The sequence below is a fragment of the Polyodon spathula genome, chromosome 5 (assembly GCF_017654505.1).
Source record: "Polyodon spathula isolate WHYD16114869_AA chromosome 5, ASM1765450v1, whole genome shotgun sequence".
NCBI lineage: Eukaryota > Metazoa > Chordata > Actinopteri > Acipenseriformes > Polyodontidae > Polyodon > Polyodon spathula.
This window is the reverse complement of record NC_054538.1, coordinates 20,358,239-20,376,521: the sequence shown is the minus strand read 5'-3', so window position 1 is coordinate 20,376,521 and position 18,283 is coordinate 20,358,239. Positions and strand designations below refer to the sequence as shown.

The 18,283-nt window shown below is 36.7% G+C and overlaps 1 protein-coding gene across 1 annotated transcript in view; it reads left to right on the top strand.

Moving 5' to 3' along the window:
* Positions 1–18,283, top strand: part of LOC121315700 (phosphofurin acidic cluster sorting protein 2-like) — a 90,986-nt gene that overhangs the window by 21,221 nt on the left and 51,482 nt on the right. The window contains exon 2 of the mRNA XM_041250029.1: positions 15,246–15,333. Within this exon, the coding sequence (XP_041105963.1) occupies positions 15,246–15,333 (88 nt within the window). The remainder of the gene's footprint in view (positions 1–15,245; positions 15,334–18,283) is intronic.

The following is an 18,283-nucleotide window of genomic DNA, read 5'->3' as shown; positions in this document are numbered from 1 at the left end:
TCCATTATTTATTTTATTCCTCATGGTGTGGCGTGTAATCTCAAATTGGAATCCGTGGACATTTCTGACTTGAATTGCTAATCCACACACACTCCAGGTGGCTTCTTCAACTATTATATAAAATGGGCCTATCTGATCTGACTACTGTAAAAGTTGTTTTAATGGATCGTTGTAACTGTATCAGGAAAATAAAAAAAAACCTGGACAAAGCGCAGTTTTTGACACCACTCATATGTATTATGGACTACTGTATTAATGCCAGAATCCGTTTTTGTTTTTGCCAGTTGATGTATTTTAATTGAATGCATTATTTTAATTTAGTTAATTTTAATAAGTACTATTAGATATTTATTTTTCAAATATTTATTCTCAAAATTATTTAAAGCAAAAACAAAACCTACAGCTGTTACTAATTAAGATTAACAATGCATGTAATGTCCCTTTCACACTGGCATGCTGTACCAGGGTTTGCTATGCAATTTCACACTGCTTTTGATAAAGCAGGGTAGACCTGGGTGACAGAAGTAAATACACAATGTGCGTATCGGTGCCCTGGAAGCAGCTTGCTACGAATGCTTCCATCCAAGCTTCTCTGCTTTGAACCATTGGCTGAAATGTTGATTAGAGCAAATGTTTCTTCATCCCTGCTGCAATCTGGCTCATGCTGTGTCTTAATCAACAGGCATGGCTGATTTGTTATTTTGTCTGCTTTCAAATGGATGTCTTGCATTTTGTCTCGCTCAACCTGGGTCAAAGCATGTCGACCCACATCCTGAGGTACCCAGGTACGACCCAAGTACGTGGTTTCACACTACATGGCTTTGTGACCCGGCTAGCCAGAACCCGGGTCAGGACCTGGGTAGGAGTGCCAGTGTGAAAGGGGCTTTACATTCTTCCATCCTGTTATTGGTAAATATAACCAGATTAAAGCATGCAAAACTGCCAGTTTGGGGAAAATGTTTTTCATTTATTTTATATTAAATAGAGTAGGAAGCCATCCAAAACATTTACTCTAATTAATGTTTACATTGCCATATATAATGTAAATGTATTGAATGATATTACATCATTTGTTAGAGGGTTTGCAAAAGTTGTTTGACCCCATTATGCTGTTTCAACGTGGTGTTAAAATTGTCTGGATAGGCCCTTATTTTAGCTTAGACTTCAGTTTTCAGCAAGCCCTAAGCACTGTTTGCAGATGCTCAGCATGTCACCACTGGACATGTCCATAATGTAGTGATGAGTGTGTGATTTGTATTTTCCTCCCTAAAGGCTTTTTCATAAATGAAAACGTTCTACTGTGCCAATTGGAATGAACTTCGGGAGATCTTTACAATTCAGGCAGGTTTTCTGTTAAAGTAACCTATCATTTGTATGCTGATGTTAGGTGTTTTAAATTAAGGCAAGTGAAATTGCTTTAGGGAAGTCTGCAAGTATATTACCACTTAGTAATACAAAACAAATCAGTTTTACATTTAGAAGAAGTGTAGTCAAAGTAGTGGATATACCAGACAGATTGAGTAAGATCAGTTCTAGAGAGCTAAGCATCCCTGTTTGAGGAACTTTGGCAGATCTTCCGTTGTATTTAAGCTTGCTGTTTCATATTTTCAGTGTTATAGAATCTCCCCTGGAAAATACTAACGGCACCCTTCACTTTGACCTGTGATCTGAGATGGCTGCCACATTTGGTTCATCTGACATGGTTTCCGGATCATAAAGATATAATGCTTCAAGATACTGGCTTGTCAGTAGTTTATAGAATAAAACAAACATGTTCATTTTACCCAAACACATACCTATAAATAGTAAAACCAGAGAAACTGTGGTTGTGAAACAGTGGTCTCTTAATTTTTTCCAGAGCTCTGTGTATATATGTGTGTGTGTGTGTGTGTGTCTGCTATGACATTCTCCCTTTGATTCAGCACCAGGGTGTGCTTTGTTTTTGTTAACAAAAAGCCAAATTTCTGTTTCTTCTTAATGCAGTCAAATCTGTTAATAGAGTTCTGAGCAGTGACGTTTGTAGATTTAACATATACTGTGGTGAAATCATAAGTGCTTGAAAACTGGGCCACTCTTGTGTAATGCTGCCCATGGGCTACATTATCAACGTTCTTAATGAGCAGGATTAGTCTTTGGATGAAATTTTAATGCTGTATTGCAAGACTCCTCTCCTGTTAGTGTTACCTCTATGAAATCTTCTGATAAAACAGAGAGAAAATAGTTTCATAAATATGTATCAATTTTAGCTTAGTTAAAAGCAAAGTAACTAACTTGGAAAGGTTTTCCTCACAAAACAAGAAGGAGATGGTTCACCCAACCCATAAGGTGGCCCATTGCACTTGTTTCATTTAAAGTAGTCATACATTCATGTTCAAGCACGATCCCTCTTAAACATGATTGACCCAGCCCTGTTTTACGATAAGCCCCTTAACGTTGATCTAATACAACCAAAAGAAGATTAAATGAGATACTCATGTCCTCCTGGATGTTGAGCAAGATGTTGTATAGCCAGTACAAGAGGAACCAGCCCTCAGAGGTCCCAGGCTTATTGCAGAGAGTGAATTAAGCCTCCACTCCCAATGGGTCCAATCTGTTAAAAAGATATTTTCAAGCAGCCAGATAGAAAGCAGTACCTCCTTCCCTATTCATATCCTCCTCTTCTCACCCGTAGCCCTTAATGACGGCATAGCTTGCACTCCAGATAGGCTCCTACCATTGCAGGGGACTAGTTGGTTTTAGTCCTGTATTTGCTGTCTCTGTGCTCAAAAACCCATCCTTCTACACTGTATTCTTTGCCTTTTTTATATTTTGGCGATGTATTCGGTTTTCTGCCAGAGGAAGCAGAGTTCGGATATTAAAAATCAGATCTGTCCGCCGCCTGGTCGGAAAGAGCAGCTGGAGTTTTTAAGGATGAATGAACTGCATAGAAATTAATTTTAATGTCTAGCTGATGGCTTTTAAAGATTACATGTGTCCACATATATCCAGTGTCTGTTTAATGAACTAAGATACAGTACCACAGTGTGGCTCTTTAGTAGCAGCTGGGAGGTTGGTACATCTTTGGAGCAGAACACAGTTTTATGAGGTCAACTGATACCCTTTTAAAATGGGAGATTATTGAAAACAAATTTGTTTGAAAGATCCATTGTTATATCAGTCTAGTTTTAATAACTTTTAATTTTCTGATCAAGCGTGGATCTTTCATGTCTGAAATTTGTTTTAAATCCCAGATTTTATTTTATTTTTTTTATGTATTTCAATTACAGTTTCTGTAGCTTAGCAGTACCTTAAAAACACAAATTAGAAAAACAGAATAGAATGTCAGGTGTAATAAATTACATACATAAACTGGTGGCTGAGACAAGAGTTGGCTTTATATACTGTAGTTTACTAATCTGCATGAATTGTCTTTTGTACCTTAGAAATATTTTGTATGAACACGAGTAGGGTGTAGATCATGCAGCCGCTTGTTAAGCATGCTTTAAAAAATGATGTTGTGTATTTGTGCTTTTAGGAGTACACACACTAGAAAAGTATTCCCTTGAAATGGAAATCTTAACAACTATTTAAAGGTGTTATACACTTTATACTTGAGAGCGTGTGTGTAGATGTGTTTATATATAACCCAGCAAAGGGCATAATGAGAACATGTGGCCGTTAAAGTTGTTGCTGGTAGAAGGAGATTGGGTGGTGTTGGGGTATTGGCATTGAGCCATCTTGAGGTGTTGTGGGCTTGTCAACAAAATATCAATTCTGCTCCATAGCTCCTATGAAAACCTGAGAGCGAGAGAGCACTGTTTAGTGAAAGACATCTATGTGGAGTAGGCCAGTAAGGTGCACAGGTGTTAGATACCATTGCAAAAATGGCTGGTTAGGTGACCTCTACAAGATCACTATTGGATCTTGCATAAAACAAAGAAACATTCAAGCTGTGCAGTGAAGGATGCAGGGTTTTATTTCAACATGATACTTCTGCAGGTGGTGAAGAATGGTGGTGCTTGCTTTCTGTATTGCTTGCGAAATTACCTTTAACCTGGCATCAAAGACTAGGAATGACTAAAAAACAGAGCATACCGAACACATGGAAATTTCAGGAAAATGAGGCCCTTCTATTTAGTACATTTTCCCCAGGGGCCACAAATGTTGTCATGCCACACAGTGGTCACACACAGGTTTCCACTGCATATCGGGCGGAGAATAGGGGATATAGTATATAGTAGTTAGGTGTTTGCATCCAGCTGGTCATTTGTTGAATGCAGAAAATAAGCAGTTGTAGAGTTGTTGGTTTTTTTTGTTTAGTATTAGGCAATTGACTTGGAGTAAAACACACTAACACACCATGGTATGATCAGTAGCAGTTGATTAACGGAGTTACATCATTAATTGTACCCATATATCAATAATGTCAAAACACTAGCCTTTATTTGCGCAAAGGGGATGGCAGATCTGTGAAAGATATCACACCCAAGTAATACTCTGTGAGGTCACTGTGTTTTTGTATTATTATTATTAATAATAATAATAATAATAATAATAATAATAATAATAATAATAATAATAATATTTAATGTATTTGTGCTGTTAATTTATTTAAATATAGTTGGCAGGGACAATGCTTGCTTCTCGCCAAAATACATCCCATGGGCCATCTGTGACACTTCTCTTGTCAGCCTTTTCGAAGCAGATAGTTTTATAAGTTTTGCGAGATGTTTTCAATGCAGCTGACGTGTAAACATGCCATTGTTTATAGTTATGCTGGTTTATTGTGTTTTATAAACCTAAACAAGACTACTCTTCAACATGGATTTCCTTTTCTATGAATGTCTATATTGTTTACAATTTATATTGTGTTTCTGTGATGCTGAAGTTTGTGCCGTCTTCTTGGCCAGGCCTTACATATTAAAGGGAGTTTTAATCTCAAGTGACTTTTAAAATAAACATTAATGAGTTATCATTTATTGAGTCTGTTTTGTCCACAGAAACTGCAGTTTACAAAAGCATTTGCTGTACAGGATGTCACAGAACCGCAGTGCATATGCAATTGAGTAATTTCTTTAATGGTCTGAGTCTGTACTGAGTGAATATGAGTGACAGCAATTGCTTATTAATAATGCGTGATATACTTAAAGGAACAAGCTACTCATTTGGATAAATCAGTGCCTTAGCAGTCCTTATGTGTTCTGGGTTCACTTATTACAGTAAAGTGACTGGAGGTGACTACAGAATTTAAAAGATATTTAAAAGATAAGTAAAAACATCTCCGCTTGGGTGAAATTGATGGATATCCACAGGGGTCAAACTAAGTCAATTTTGCCTGTATATAGTTTGCTGCCTTCACACTAGGAGTACTTTTATTCTAAAATTTGTAATAATTAGCTTAGTTATTACTGTGTCCCCTGATGAAGATTGAGTCTCTTCTATTTGTTTATCCAACTGTGTAAAACTTGAAATGGGCATCATGAACTAGGTAATAGTTATTGCAAGTGCATTACAATGTCACACATTTCTAACTGTTGAGGACTTGTATTGCCATGATACCGATAAACTGTCACGAGGTTGTTATATGCTTGGTAGGGGATATGAGTCTGAGTTTTGAACTCCGTTAAGCATTGTCAAGACCAGCGTTGCCTCTAAGGGTAAAATGTGCACATTTTTAGCAGTAACTGGCAACAACTTTTGCACTCAGTTTACTAACTTTCGCAAGGTACTATCATAAATATCAACCTCAATCTAGACTCAAGCCTCTCGAGGTAAACCTATTATTTTTAGACCGTTCTTACAAAGCATTAACATAAGCATATTTGTGTTTGCAGCTGGTTCTCTGATTTCACTCTGTAAAAATGCACATCACATTAGTGCAGAGCTCGCTCTGGCACCAGCAAATCTACAGGGTGGGTAAAGCAGGAGTCTGGCAATTCTGCCTATAGAGTGCTGTTCGGTGCTGCTCAGGAATTTACAGTTTTTAACTTGTCGTATATTTGAATACTAAAATCAGTGAAGCACAATCTTCCTGCATTATTTAGAAGTATAAATACTCAAGTAAACATAAATAAAAATCACAATACTCACACTTTGACTGTTTTTTTGTTTTATTTCCCTTTTAAAAAACGATCATTTCAGAAATCATCTCAAGCGTTTTGTAACTGGTAAAAATGTAATCAGCACATTAGTTGAAAATGCACATTTAAGTGTATAGTGATTGAAGACATACCATGTCCATTTTTTTTTTTTTTTTGCGAGTTTGTGACTTCACTCCATGTCTCTGCTGAAACTCAACGTGGTGGCTGCACCAACGAAGAAACAAAAACAATGTTTCAGTAAGACAGAGCTAAAAGAAATCTGATTATCTAAATGTAGGTGGTGTGATAGTATTCTTTAAAGTTTTGCTGTAATTTGCGTGATCATTTACGAGTCAGTACCATTAAATATGATAATGCCAGTAGTAAACATGTAGAGAATAAGAAAGCAAATAAGATGGCAATAATGGCAAAGCACTGCATTGCATGCTGAAAAACGTTGTACTGCGCTCAAGGTGGAGCTTTCCCAAAGTAAGCTACATTAGTTGTGTATTTAATTATTGTTTAGTAGGGGCAGCGTGGTGGTTAGCACTGGGTTGTCCTGGGTTCGATTCCAGCCTAGGGGTCTGACTGTGTGGAGTTTGCATGTTCTCCGGGTACTCGGGTTTCCTCCCACAGACCAAAGACATGCTGTTCAGGTTGATTGGTCACTATAAGTTACACTGTGTGTGTGTGTGTGTGGGGTGGGTGGGTGGTGCCCTGCCCTGCGATGGACTGGTGTCCGTCCAGGTTGTAGTCCCACCTTGCACCCTGTGTCTGCTGGGTTAGGCTCCGGCTCACTTCGACCCTGTAAAGGATTAAGCGGTTAATGATAATGGATGGATGGATGGATGGATTATTGTTTAGTTTATTTCTTTCCACACTACCTGCCTTTAATGAAGCTATAATTGGTCATTTTAAACCATGGCCGTTTCTTATTTGAATTATATTTTCTGACGACGAAGAAATTAGCTCAAAACTATTTTTCTAGCTGTACAGTCCTTAAAGGAAATAGATCGCTTTACTGTGTAAAGGATGTACTACACTGCACACCGTTGGTTTCATAAAGACATTCTGTCTGGAGACGTGACTCTTTTTAAATCTTGCAAATAACACTGCAGAAGGAAAGAAACAATTGAGAGGATTAATTACGCGTTTACATTAAAAGGGGCGCTATTTAAATTACAATCGGGTAATACATAGTAGTGAACCTGTTTTAGAGCAACGAGTCAGTCAACACGCCTTTATCAGTGTTTCATATTTTATTCTGGTTATTATTTTAATGTCAGTAGAATGCTAAACAATGTGTGGGGTACTGTAAATAGGATTACTCTCATGTGACATTACTGGACTGTTACTAAATATTTATAAATATAAAACATATTTTTTATTATTGTAAATGCCAGCAATAAGCTAAACATGTCTTTTTCAAAACACCTTTATTTGTAGACTGAACTACTGTGTTAGTGGAAGACTGTAAATGCGATTCTAACTGTGCTTGACATTTGGTTTTCTGAGCTGTTGTAATATAATTCTTAGGTTTTCCTGCTTATTTTAATGCCAGCAGTGAGCCAAGTGATATCTATAAACATTGACAGGTTTGAGTCTGATTTGAAGGAAAAAAAAAATAAATAAAAATTAATAAATAATATTTATTAAGTTTACTAATTTTAACTACCAACATTACATTTATGTTCAAATGCCGTATTTAATTAGTAATACATTGATAAAAAGTGGGAACAAATGGGATTGGCCATTTTTGAAAAACAGAATTTGGTATTCCCAACAACAGAACAATTAGTAGCCCTAAAGATGGTTGCAGTTGAAGGCAGTGCAGATGCCAGTGTTTTATGCAGTCTGTCTAAGATAACAACGACAGGGCTGCATAGGATCAGAGGATGATCCAAAATCAGAGGCAGAGCCACAATAAATGTCTTGTTTAAATTTGAAGTAAATTGTACAATTGTTGAGATACTTGTGTTGGAACATTGTTTCAGAATTGTATTAATGCAACAAAAATAATATATTAAAAGGGTTAATGCGTGGCCGAAGGTTTCCCACTGATAATTAACCCTTTCTCAGTCAAAATGGCAAGTTTCTCAGTATCTAAAAAGCTGAGAGGGAATGCTGGTCAAGACATAATATATAGATGTAGAAACAGATATGGTGAATTCAGTGTGTGTATATATATATATATATATATATATATATATATATATATATATATATATATATATATATTCGTATGAGCTTAACATGCAACCTACAGCACTCAGTATTCACAGGTGGTCTCCCATCCAAGTACTAACCAAGCCCAACATTGCTTTGCTTAAGAATTGCATGGTAAGTTCGATTTGAAGAGCTTTTTGCCGTCAGAGACGTTGCCCAGGGGTCACTACAAGGAAGTAGCTTTTCTTGACTCCTGTGAATTCGGTGATGTTTGCTAAAGAAAGTCCTAAACCTGCCCATAAAGGGAGCTAAACCAAATTGTAGGTTTAAACTTAGGCTTGGCATGGCATGTATGAACACTATCTAATAGGGAAAACATACAGGATGTATATTCCTGGTGCTGAACTGTATGAAGGTCATGCTGGTCTCATTTTTTGTGATACTGAATCGATAGCTCTATTAAGCATTTACAGTGCAGCCTTCCTGGTGGATGTACCATATACCAACATACATTACTTGAATTATTTAAACCGTGGTGGAGCTTGGATGTGGCACCATTGCAATCAATTCTACAGACTCCAATATCTGTTTATTAAAAGCTATCTATTTGTGTGTTATGGGCATAGTGGACAGCTTTAACACACACTGCTGGATGTTGAGTATATATTGGGACAGGTGGAGTTGCTTTTATGTTTATGTCCTCCTAGGGATTATAGCTATTGGCGCCTATCAATTTCTTAAACATTTCATGATAACGCTTCCTATGGGGTGTATATAAACCACTTTGAAGATCATAACTTTAGTAGGGAGCTATCCGCAGGGGTTTACTCAATTAACACTAATGAATTTTGCATAAGAACTTAATTTACATAAACCGTTTAGGGAGTGAAGGCACGCAGCATGTGTGTAAATGCCCTGTTTGGCAGAATTTATGAATGTGCTGGCCTGGTTTTAAAAGCAGCTGAGAAATAGGGTTATTAAGTGAAACACGGATCCAAGAAATAATAAATTGTTCCACCTTCATTGTACCTGGCCAGTTAAACTAATACAAAATAACTACATCTGTATGAAATGTCTGGTGCAATAATACATGATACATTCTTGTCATATTTACCTTATGATGTGGATTGAACTAGACAAAAATGCACATTGTGAATCTCTCCCCAATGAAAATAAGGTCAGAAAAATAGGAAACCCCAAAAAATAAAGCTACTGTTCAGGATTCAGTCCTCCAGTTAATGTATGTCAGTCAGTGAAGAAAAAGACTGGGCTCATACTGTGTACATGGTTTTGAAAAATCAAAAAAAAAATGTGTGTGTTTTGTTAAACTCACTTAAATATGATTTGCATGATCTGTATTGAAATTAGTGCTTGTGTTAGTAAACTGGTTTTGTAAAAAACTAAAACTTTCAAGCGTATACAGTATACTTCTGTTTTTAATCAAAATTTGAACAGGGGCAAATTAGTGCTTGGAAGTTGTGAGTCTTCATATTGGCTGATCATTTAGTTTTACACTGTGGGCCAAAGTGCTCCTTGACTAATCTTAATCTTTTGTTCCATATATATGATCTGTTAGAGAGAACCAACAACAAGGCCAGCATTGAAAATATCCCAAGAACACATGCCAGGGATTGTCCTTTATTTTCATCCTCACTCACCGCTAGGCTTGCTTTTCTACTGTGTCATGCCTCGCCTGAAGCAAGTGTACTTTTTTGCAGGTCAACAGTAGGTTTTCTGTGGGCTAATGCAAAGAAAATATTATGAATGCCCTAGAAACTTTACCCACAAAGAATTTCTGAATCGCCGAAAAATATATACCCTATTGAGAACTAACCACAATGAAGTTACAGTATCTCAGATTGAAAATGTCAAATAAGATTTAAAAAAGACAAAACAACAACAATAATTAGTGAGAGATTTAAAAAAAAAAAAAACTGCTGGGTGTGGCCTGAAATCAGTTTTGCCTGCCTTAATGGTTAAAAGTTTTTACTAAAACCCCCCAATTCGACATGCAAATTATTATTATGATTATTATTATTGTTGTTGTTTTTTTAGACGATCTTTGTTTACCTTGCATTCAATCATGTTGATGTAGATGTCCATTGAGTTCAACAATGGTTGTGAAATTGCTGGAATTGTACCAGACATTAGCTAACTGCATTGGCACTCAGATTGTGGGCACTAGGAATCATCTCTTCTGATTTTGCTTCACAGTCCAGCAGAGCCCAACTGAAAGCATGCATCGTGTGCTTTATGGCTTGCAGGGATGCCCAAGAGCACCAAAGTAATTTGCCAAGTTCAGCATGGAACTTTGCTTGCTTGCCTTCATCAGGAGTGCAAATTGGAATAGCTTTGTGCTGTTAGACTGTGTGTAAAATTTGAATGTTTTCATTCTGATAAATGTGGATATTAGGTGTTGTGTTTTTTTTTAAACACATGGTCAGATTGAGTTATGATGTTCATAAAAATAAATGTAGATCAATTTATAACATCTGCTAATGCCTTATTACAGTATTTGCAGATTACAACTTTAATTAAGAACTCCTTGATAGTCCTTGCTGCCTCAGAGTATAATAAAAAATTAAAAAAATGCATGAAATAATGATTTAGTCATGGTGGGGGGGATATCCCCATTGTTACCTGAAACATGGGCCCCCAGTTTACTAGTGCTTTCCCTCTAGGGATAATTCTGCAATTTAATTATTTATAGGGAAAGTTTGTATGCCTGTACTATTTTTTAGATATGATGCTAATATTTCTTTGTCATCAGTTATGTCAGGACTGTTAAATATGGTACAAGGCGTAGCACAAGGACTCTGTTTGTTATTTCTGGACAGGGATCAACTTTGTGCTCTGATTCTAATATTGGGATCACGCGGAGGTATTATGGGCAGATACCAGCAATGCAAGACTTGCTGAGTTTTAAGAAGACCCTGTCTTTTCACAGAACTAACCATGCTGTAGCTACAGTCCCCTCATCATTACTGTAATAAAGTATTGCCCGAGTAGCATTGTTACTGTGTCTAAAAATACGTCAGTACTCTTTTCATAAAGGATTGTTAATATTCTTAATATCCTTGTTTTATTATTCGTTTCAGTGGATTTCTGTAAGCAATTTTTTTTATGGTAAGTGAAATTTTATTTGAAAGAGATGTAAACACAATTATGCTGTAATGAGAGAACATTTACTCAAAACTTGGGCAGGGTATAGATTAAGCTGGTCTGTTAAAAAAATAACCCTCCAAATAAACATAGGTTTGTTTACTTCCAAAACAGTTAAATTTATAGGTTGTGGCGTCACAGCAGCAAGAGTCGGCCAAAGCTGCAAATGATCTAACCAACAATGTGAGCCAAACAGATTTTGTAATGGTTTGTAACAGTAGAGTAGCACCCAGGAATCTAGTTACTGTTAAAACAAAATCCAGATTTCAAGTATTGTAGTGAAAATAAATAAATACATAAATAAATATCTGGAGTGCAGATTTGTTGGGTACTGTTGATTTTTATTTTTTTCAGTTAGGAGTTAAGTTTTTCAGTTAGTTGAACAAAGCCAAAGGTAGCAGGTTGTCATTTACAAGCACACATGCGCACACGTGTACTAGCATGTGTTTTAGGAGACGCTCCAGCTGCAGTAAAATATGAAGTGGGACACCACCTGGCTTTAAAATGTGGGACAAAACACAATATAGATCATCCAATTTTAGCTGCAAGAGAAGTAAAAAGTCTTTCCTGACCTTTTTTTTTTTTTTTTTTAAATGTGTGTATTTCCCTATTTTCCATGTTATATAATTACAGTTGCTTTTTTCCTTTCAGATAACATGCCTTATTCTTTTTTCTTTGGCGCTTGCTTTAAAATCGGGCCTATAATCCTGCAAATATTGCACTAGACAACAGTTTCTTGGAAAGTTTTTACCCTTGAAGTGAACATTAGAGTGTCCTTGTTACTCCGGAATGAAATTCCACCCCTTTTGATTTAAGGCTGCACCTGACAAATTTGGAAATGCTGAACAATGTGGTGTCACAGCATGTGAGTGGTGCAGTGTACAAAAGGAATGTTCAAACAGTATGCCAATAACAAGAATGTCCGTATTTAATAAATAAGTACACAAAATAATAATAATCCAATCACCCCTATACCAACGATGGTATAGGGGAAATAAATATGGCGGGTTGCAGTCCCAAACACAAACACTAACCAGAATCCTCGGTGCACGAAACAGTTTCTCGGTGCAAATGTCCTTGGATTGTGGGTGGTGCTGTACTGTGCAGTGCAGTGAAATGAGTGAGTTAGACCTGGGGTTAGCACTGGCTCTGTGGCTGCAGCTCTGTTCTCCTCTGTGCTACTCGTCTGCAGACACAAACAAAAAAAACAACAAAATACAGGCTCCGGCTGGATCGTTAGTTTTCAGCGTAAGGGCTGTACTCACACAGCAGTTTCCCCTTTGTACTGCGCAACTCCTCCCTGCAGTCAACCCGGCGGCAGCCTTTCTCCAATCACTCCTTTCCCCGTAGCCGATCGCAAGGGATTCGTTTCGTGTACGTGCCGCTATGCACTTCCGCCCAGCTGGCCGACCTGTTTACGCCCACCATCGAGTCGACTCATCTGCAAGAAAACATACTGTCCTTACGCAGTGCCCTTTCTGGTTGGGAGGAAGGTTTACAGCTTAGACTCTTTCTTTCTTTGTCACATGTGGTTTTAATGGTAATGCATTTTTTGCTTTGATTAACTGTCGATTGGGTTGGGAGGTGTATATTTCTTTAATTAGTAGTATTGTTATTTGTTTTTGTTTTTTTATCCATACCAGATTTTAAAGTTTAAGTGGCCATTATTCACTGGTACAGAGAAACAGTATGAATGTATTGTTTTACTTGATTCCATATTGGCTCTGTTATGTCATTGTGTGCATACTGTATGTGTGCAACATATGGATTGTGACCCTACCTAAAATATAAATCCTTTGATTCTAATCATTTGAGACTGTTATATTGGGGAAGTTACAAAAGTATCTTTTTACCATTTGTGAAATATACCCAAACTATATTGAGAAATATAACCAATTATTTCTGTATCTGATGCTGAGCAACTAATGCATGTCTTTTTTTTTTTTTTTTAAATCTAGAATTCATTACTGTAATGCACTTCTCTCTGGTATCCCAAAATGTGTGTGTGATGTGCCTAGGGACTTTGTGTGTGTGTGTGTGTGTGTGTGTGTGTGTGTATATATATATATATATATATATATATATATATATATATATATATATATATATATATATATATATATATATATATATATAGTAAGGTAGCAGGGAGGGGGTTAAAATCCTTCCCTGCTAAAACTTGTGAGAATGCACATTTGGGTCTAATTGTTTAATTGCTTAATTGTTTAGTAATCCCCTGCACCTGGTGGTAGTTGTAAATTAGAGCCAGGTGCAGGGTATTTAAGAGACAGGCAGTTTGTTCGGGGCTGCTGTGGGTTGGGAGGCAGAAGTTGTGGTCTGCTTCCAAGCAGTCAAGGTAAAGTGCTGTAGGAAACGTAAGAGTTTGTGTTTGAGTTACAGGTAAACAGCTGATCTGTCCTGGTTGAGTTAGGTTCCACACTGTATAGTTAGTGCTCCAAGAAGGAGCTAGGTGTTTGTTTTGTTTTGTTTAATATTTGATTTTGTGGTTATTAAAAGTGCGCGTCAGCGCTAAGAAAATTCAATTTCTGTGTCCTGGGTCTACTTTGAAAGGGGCAACGAACGTGAAAAGTGAGTGGATCGTTCACAATATATATATTGTGAAAGATCCTTTCACTTTTTACGTTCGTTGCCCGTTTTAAAATAGACCCAGGCACAGAAATGGAATTGATTTAAGCGCTGACGTGCACTTTTAATAAACACCAATCAAATAAATTAAACAAAACAAACACCTAGCTCCTTCTTGGAGCACTAACTATACAGTGTGGAACCTAACTCAACCAGGACAGCTCAGCTGTTTACCTGTAACTCAAACCCAAAACTCACACAGTTTAACACAGCACTTTACCTTGACTGCTTGGAAGCAGACCACAACTTCTGCCACCTTGTTTTGTGCACCTCATTGCAAAAATAAGAGATTTAACATAATTTGCCCTGGGTTTGAACAGCCATTTGTTACCAGCCAATGTAAGTGTTGCTGCGCTGGAAGTGAATGTTCTCCTATGGTGGTGTGGTTTATTTCAGCACGGAATGTCTGTATTATTGTGTGTCAGCAAAGAATCCTTAGCAATCATTAATCATCAATACAGTGTAATGAAAAGTGTGCTTCTGCACTGTAACTGCAAGTCGGTGATTAGTCATGGGGAGCCGGACAATACTGTGCTTGCCTGCTTTCTCTGGGCAACGGCAGAAATCTGTTGATCAAATTCAGCGACCCAGACACTGCCTGAGCAACGAGCAGATAATGTGCTGCTTAAGCAGATTTTTGCAGATTTTTTTCTTCCATTGCCAACCTTCTGCCTCAGTAACTTCACACCAAAAGTAGGCCTTTTCACACAGATAAATGGCAATTACAAAATATTATGAAAATTCACAGACAAGTCACTGTAGCAAGAATTGTTTAATGTTTAATTTTTAAGAAGTTCCTTCTTTAGGATGCAAAATGTATGGAAAGAGTAAACTTGAAGTACTGTATTACAAAATATGAAAGTTCCCCAACCATGCTCTGTACTATATCTACAGTAAACTTGATTACAGTTTTTGTTAAATATCTTCAGAACCGCTCCAGCCATTTGTTATGGTAATTATTACCATATGTTCTTGATAATATCGTAATCTGATGGTTATCTACTTTTGGATGAGTTATGGCCGCTGATCAGACAATGTTGATAACTGTATCTTCAGAATAACTTGCCAAAATTTGATGAAACATTACAAGGACATTTGTTTTGAGGATGTGTTTTACCAATGGGAAGTGGTATTTATTAATTCATCTGATTCCATTATCTGACATGCAGATGGTAAGCAAAATTAACATTCCGTTTGTTTATTACATTTCAGGTTATGTAGCCTGACTCTGAAAAAGCTGATTGTGCTTAAAGAACTGGACAAAGAACTCAACTCTGTTGTGATTGCTGTGAAAATTCAGGTAAAATCATCTTTAATTTGTCGCTTGTTCATGTTCTATGGTACACAAATAGTGAGTGGATCATTATCATATGCAGAACACTTGGGCACTTGTGGCACAGTTTGGAATACTGTACATCTAGAGAACCACTTATCCTATTGTGATGAAACTTGGCTTCTACATTCTTTCACTGTCACACTTGGAAACTATCTTGTCTTGTCCATTTGTATTCACACTTACATTTGTACATCTATATATACGGTTAATGTAGATCACCTGTGATTTACATTTTATGATACGGTACTGTAACTCTAATTACATCTGTGGGCACCAATCTGAGCGAGCCCTTTGTGTCTCGGCTTTGTGTCTTTTTAGCTTTTTTGCCCATGAAACAGCTGGTTACATCATGCCTGTCTAGGTTACATTATAGTTAGTAGCTTACTTTTTTATATACTGTACCCTTCCATTTTTACAACCAGAGTATTTCTTATTGGAATTCGTCAAACACTGTGCTTTCAGCAACAAAAGGAAAATCCACAATAAATTCAATAAATTGTGTTGATGCTAACTAATCTAACCACTGTTAAAATGTGCAAAATATAAATAGCTGTTAGAAAAAAAAATTGACTGCACTGGCTTGGTACATTGGACTGCATAGCCACACTCATTTCACTTTCTTGACTGTCCTTGAAGATTGATAAACTGCAGGGAAGTCTCCATTTTAAGCTCTTTTTACTTCCAGATTTTCAATATCCAATAAGCCAACCCTTTTTTTTTTTTTTTTTTTTTTTTTTTCTCTCAAGCTTTAACGCTGATTCAACACCCCACCATATCCAAGACTGGTTCAGTGTGGTTTGTCGTGATTTCCTGTGCTGTTGCTTCTCTGTCCGTCGCTCTTATGGCAGTTTCTAGTCACAGTTGTTTATCATTAGTGAACTCTTCCTGAAGTGTCCCTCTGTTGGGGGTATTCCTTTCTGCAGTCTTGGCAGTGCTCTTGGATCATCCTATTGGTTTCTATAAAGTCAGACTTCTGCCACCCAGTAAATAGACACACTCTGGTGTAAATTTTGCTGTAAGCCAAATTTAATCTGATAATGCCACTGACATTTATATTTGACGAGTCTGGCATCTAGACAAGGTCTCAGGGACACGCAAACCATGTTCAGTGTTGCTTCCTCTTGCTGAGTATGTGGATAAATGTAGAACATTTATTCAAGTGATGTTTAATAGTTGGGTTGCATTATTTATTATTTATTATTTTAAACTGTATGTGTGTTTAAAATAAATAAATAAATCCTCTCATTAGAAGTGGTGCCATGTCTATTTGGCTCAAGCAGATGTTAAATAAATAAAATTAAAAGCAACATACCCTTTAGAAGTCTGAAATAATCAGTTTATTTTGCAAGTATTTGCACCCTCCCATCTGATCAGAAAGGAACTAATGCAGTTACTTGATTGCAATTTGCTGGAGTGAACCTAGGCTTTGCCCCTATCTGGCAGATGGAAAACAAAGCATAAATCTATGAGGGACTAAAAATCTTCACCGCCTTCTGTTCTGTTTGTGTTTTGAAATAATTACAAATGATAGCTGTAAGCAAAATTATTTTAGCAATTGTCATGTTCAGTATTGAATTGCAGGCTTCTTATTTGAATACCCTTTTATTGGATCAAGTTTGACATCCAAGAAAATAAATAAATAAATAACCTTAAAATTAAGGGGGGTCATGGAAACTTGATATCCCACAATTTCAGATTTAAGAAACTTTGCTTAATATTACATTCAGAAACAATTCTTGGGAAATTTAAAAAGATGTTTTTAAAAAATATGAAACCCCCTTGTGAGATTTAAGGAACTAGTTTTCTGTTATATTGAAATTAGTCTCTGACACACCTTTAAATGTTTCCAGTACTTAATCAAAATCATAAAGCTTATAATCATAAAAATCCTCAAGCTTACAGTAAGACGTTTTAACCTAGTACTACCATATCACTTCGAATTAACGCCGCCATCGCATTAACGCAGATATCAGCTTTTTAATAGACGCGGCTCTCAATAAAGAAACGTAAAGGTTTTTTTTTCTACCCTTGTGCAAAAAAATAAATAAACAAACACACAACTCTGGCTATGCACATATGTCGCCCCTGAAGAGATTGCAGCCTCAATCCACCATTTAATACAAACTAATGTACACACACCTTAGTAAGCAAATTGTATTTTATGGTCCAGTCCCGACAGACAACCCAAGATGAAGATAGCAACCAATACACACTCCTGATTTGCTGGTACAGTACTCCCCTGACTTCCCAACTCCCACCTAATAGGCTCCCGTTAACTGTCAGTAAATGTACGGCATTCAAGCCCCAAAAACACACGAGATTTATTCAAAATCAGTCTGATGTGAATCGTTTCAAAATGCACCAAATCTTAATCCAACATGTAAGACTCCCAAACTGAGTTTTTATTCCAAATTTGACATGAAAAGTTAATCAGATCCTCAAGTTTTTGTTGTTTTTTTTTTCTCCTCTTTTAATCAATTTTGCTTTACTGCATGGTTGCCTAGCAAGCCGAAAAACAGAGTGCTTTTTGACAGCGTATGTTCACGACAGTGACATGACTGCACTACTGTTTTTTTCAAACAATCAATATAGTTTCCAGCTTTATTACAAACATAAAACTATTTTTGTTTCGGAGGCAGTTACACAGCGCGCACAGACAGGGATGTTAACAGTGTGTGCTTATATTATCTTTTTTAGTTTTTATTTATTTATTTATTTATTTTTTAATTTGGGGGCCAGGGTCGTTATAATGAAGGCCGTTATACCAAGAGTGTACTGTATTTAGAAATATTTTTTATTAGGTTTTAGGTTTTAGTTGAAAATACTCCTATAACTAAAAATAAATAAACTGGTGTTTTATCTGATAAACACCGAAATAACTGACAATAGAACTTATTTTGTGTTCATTTTGCAC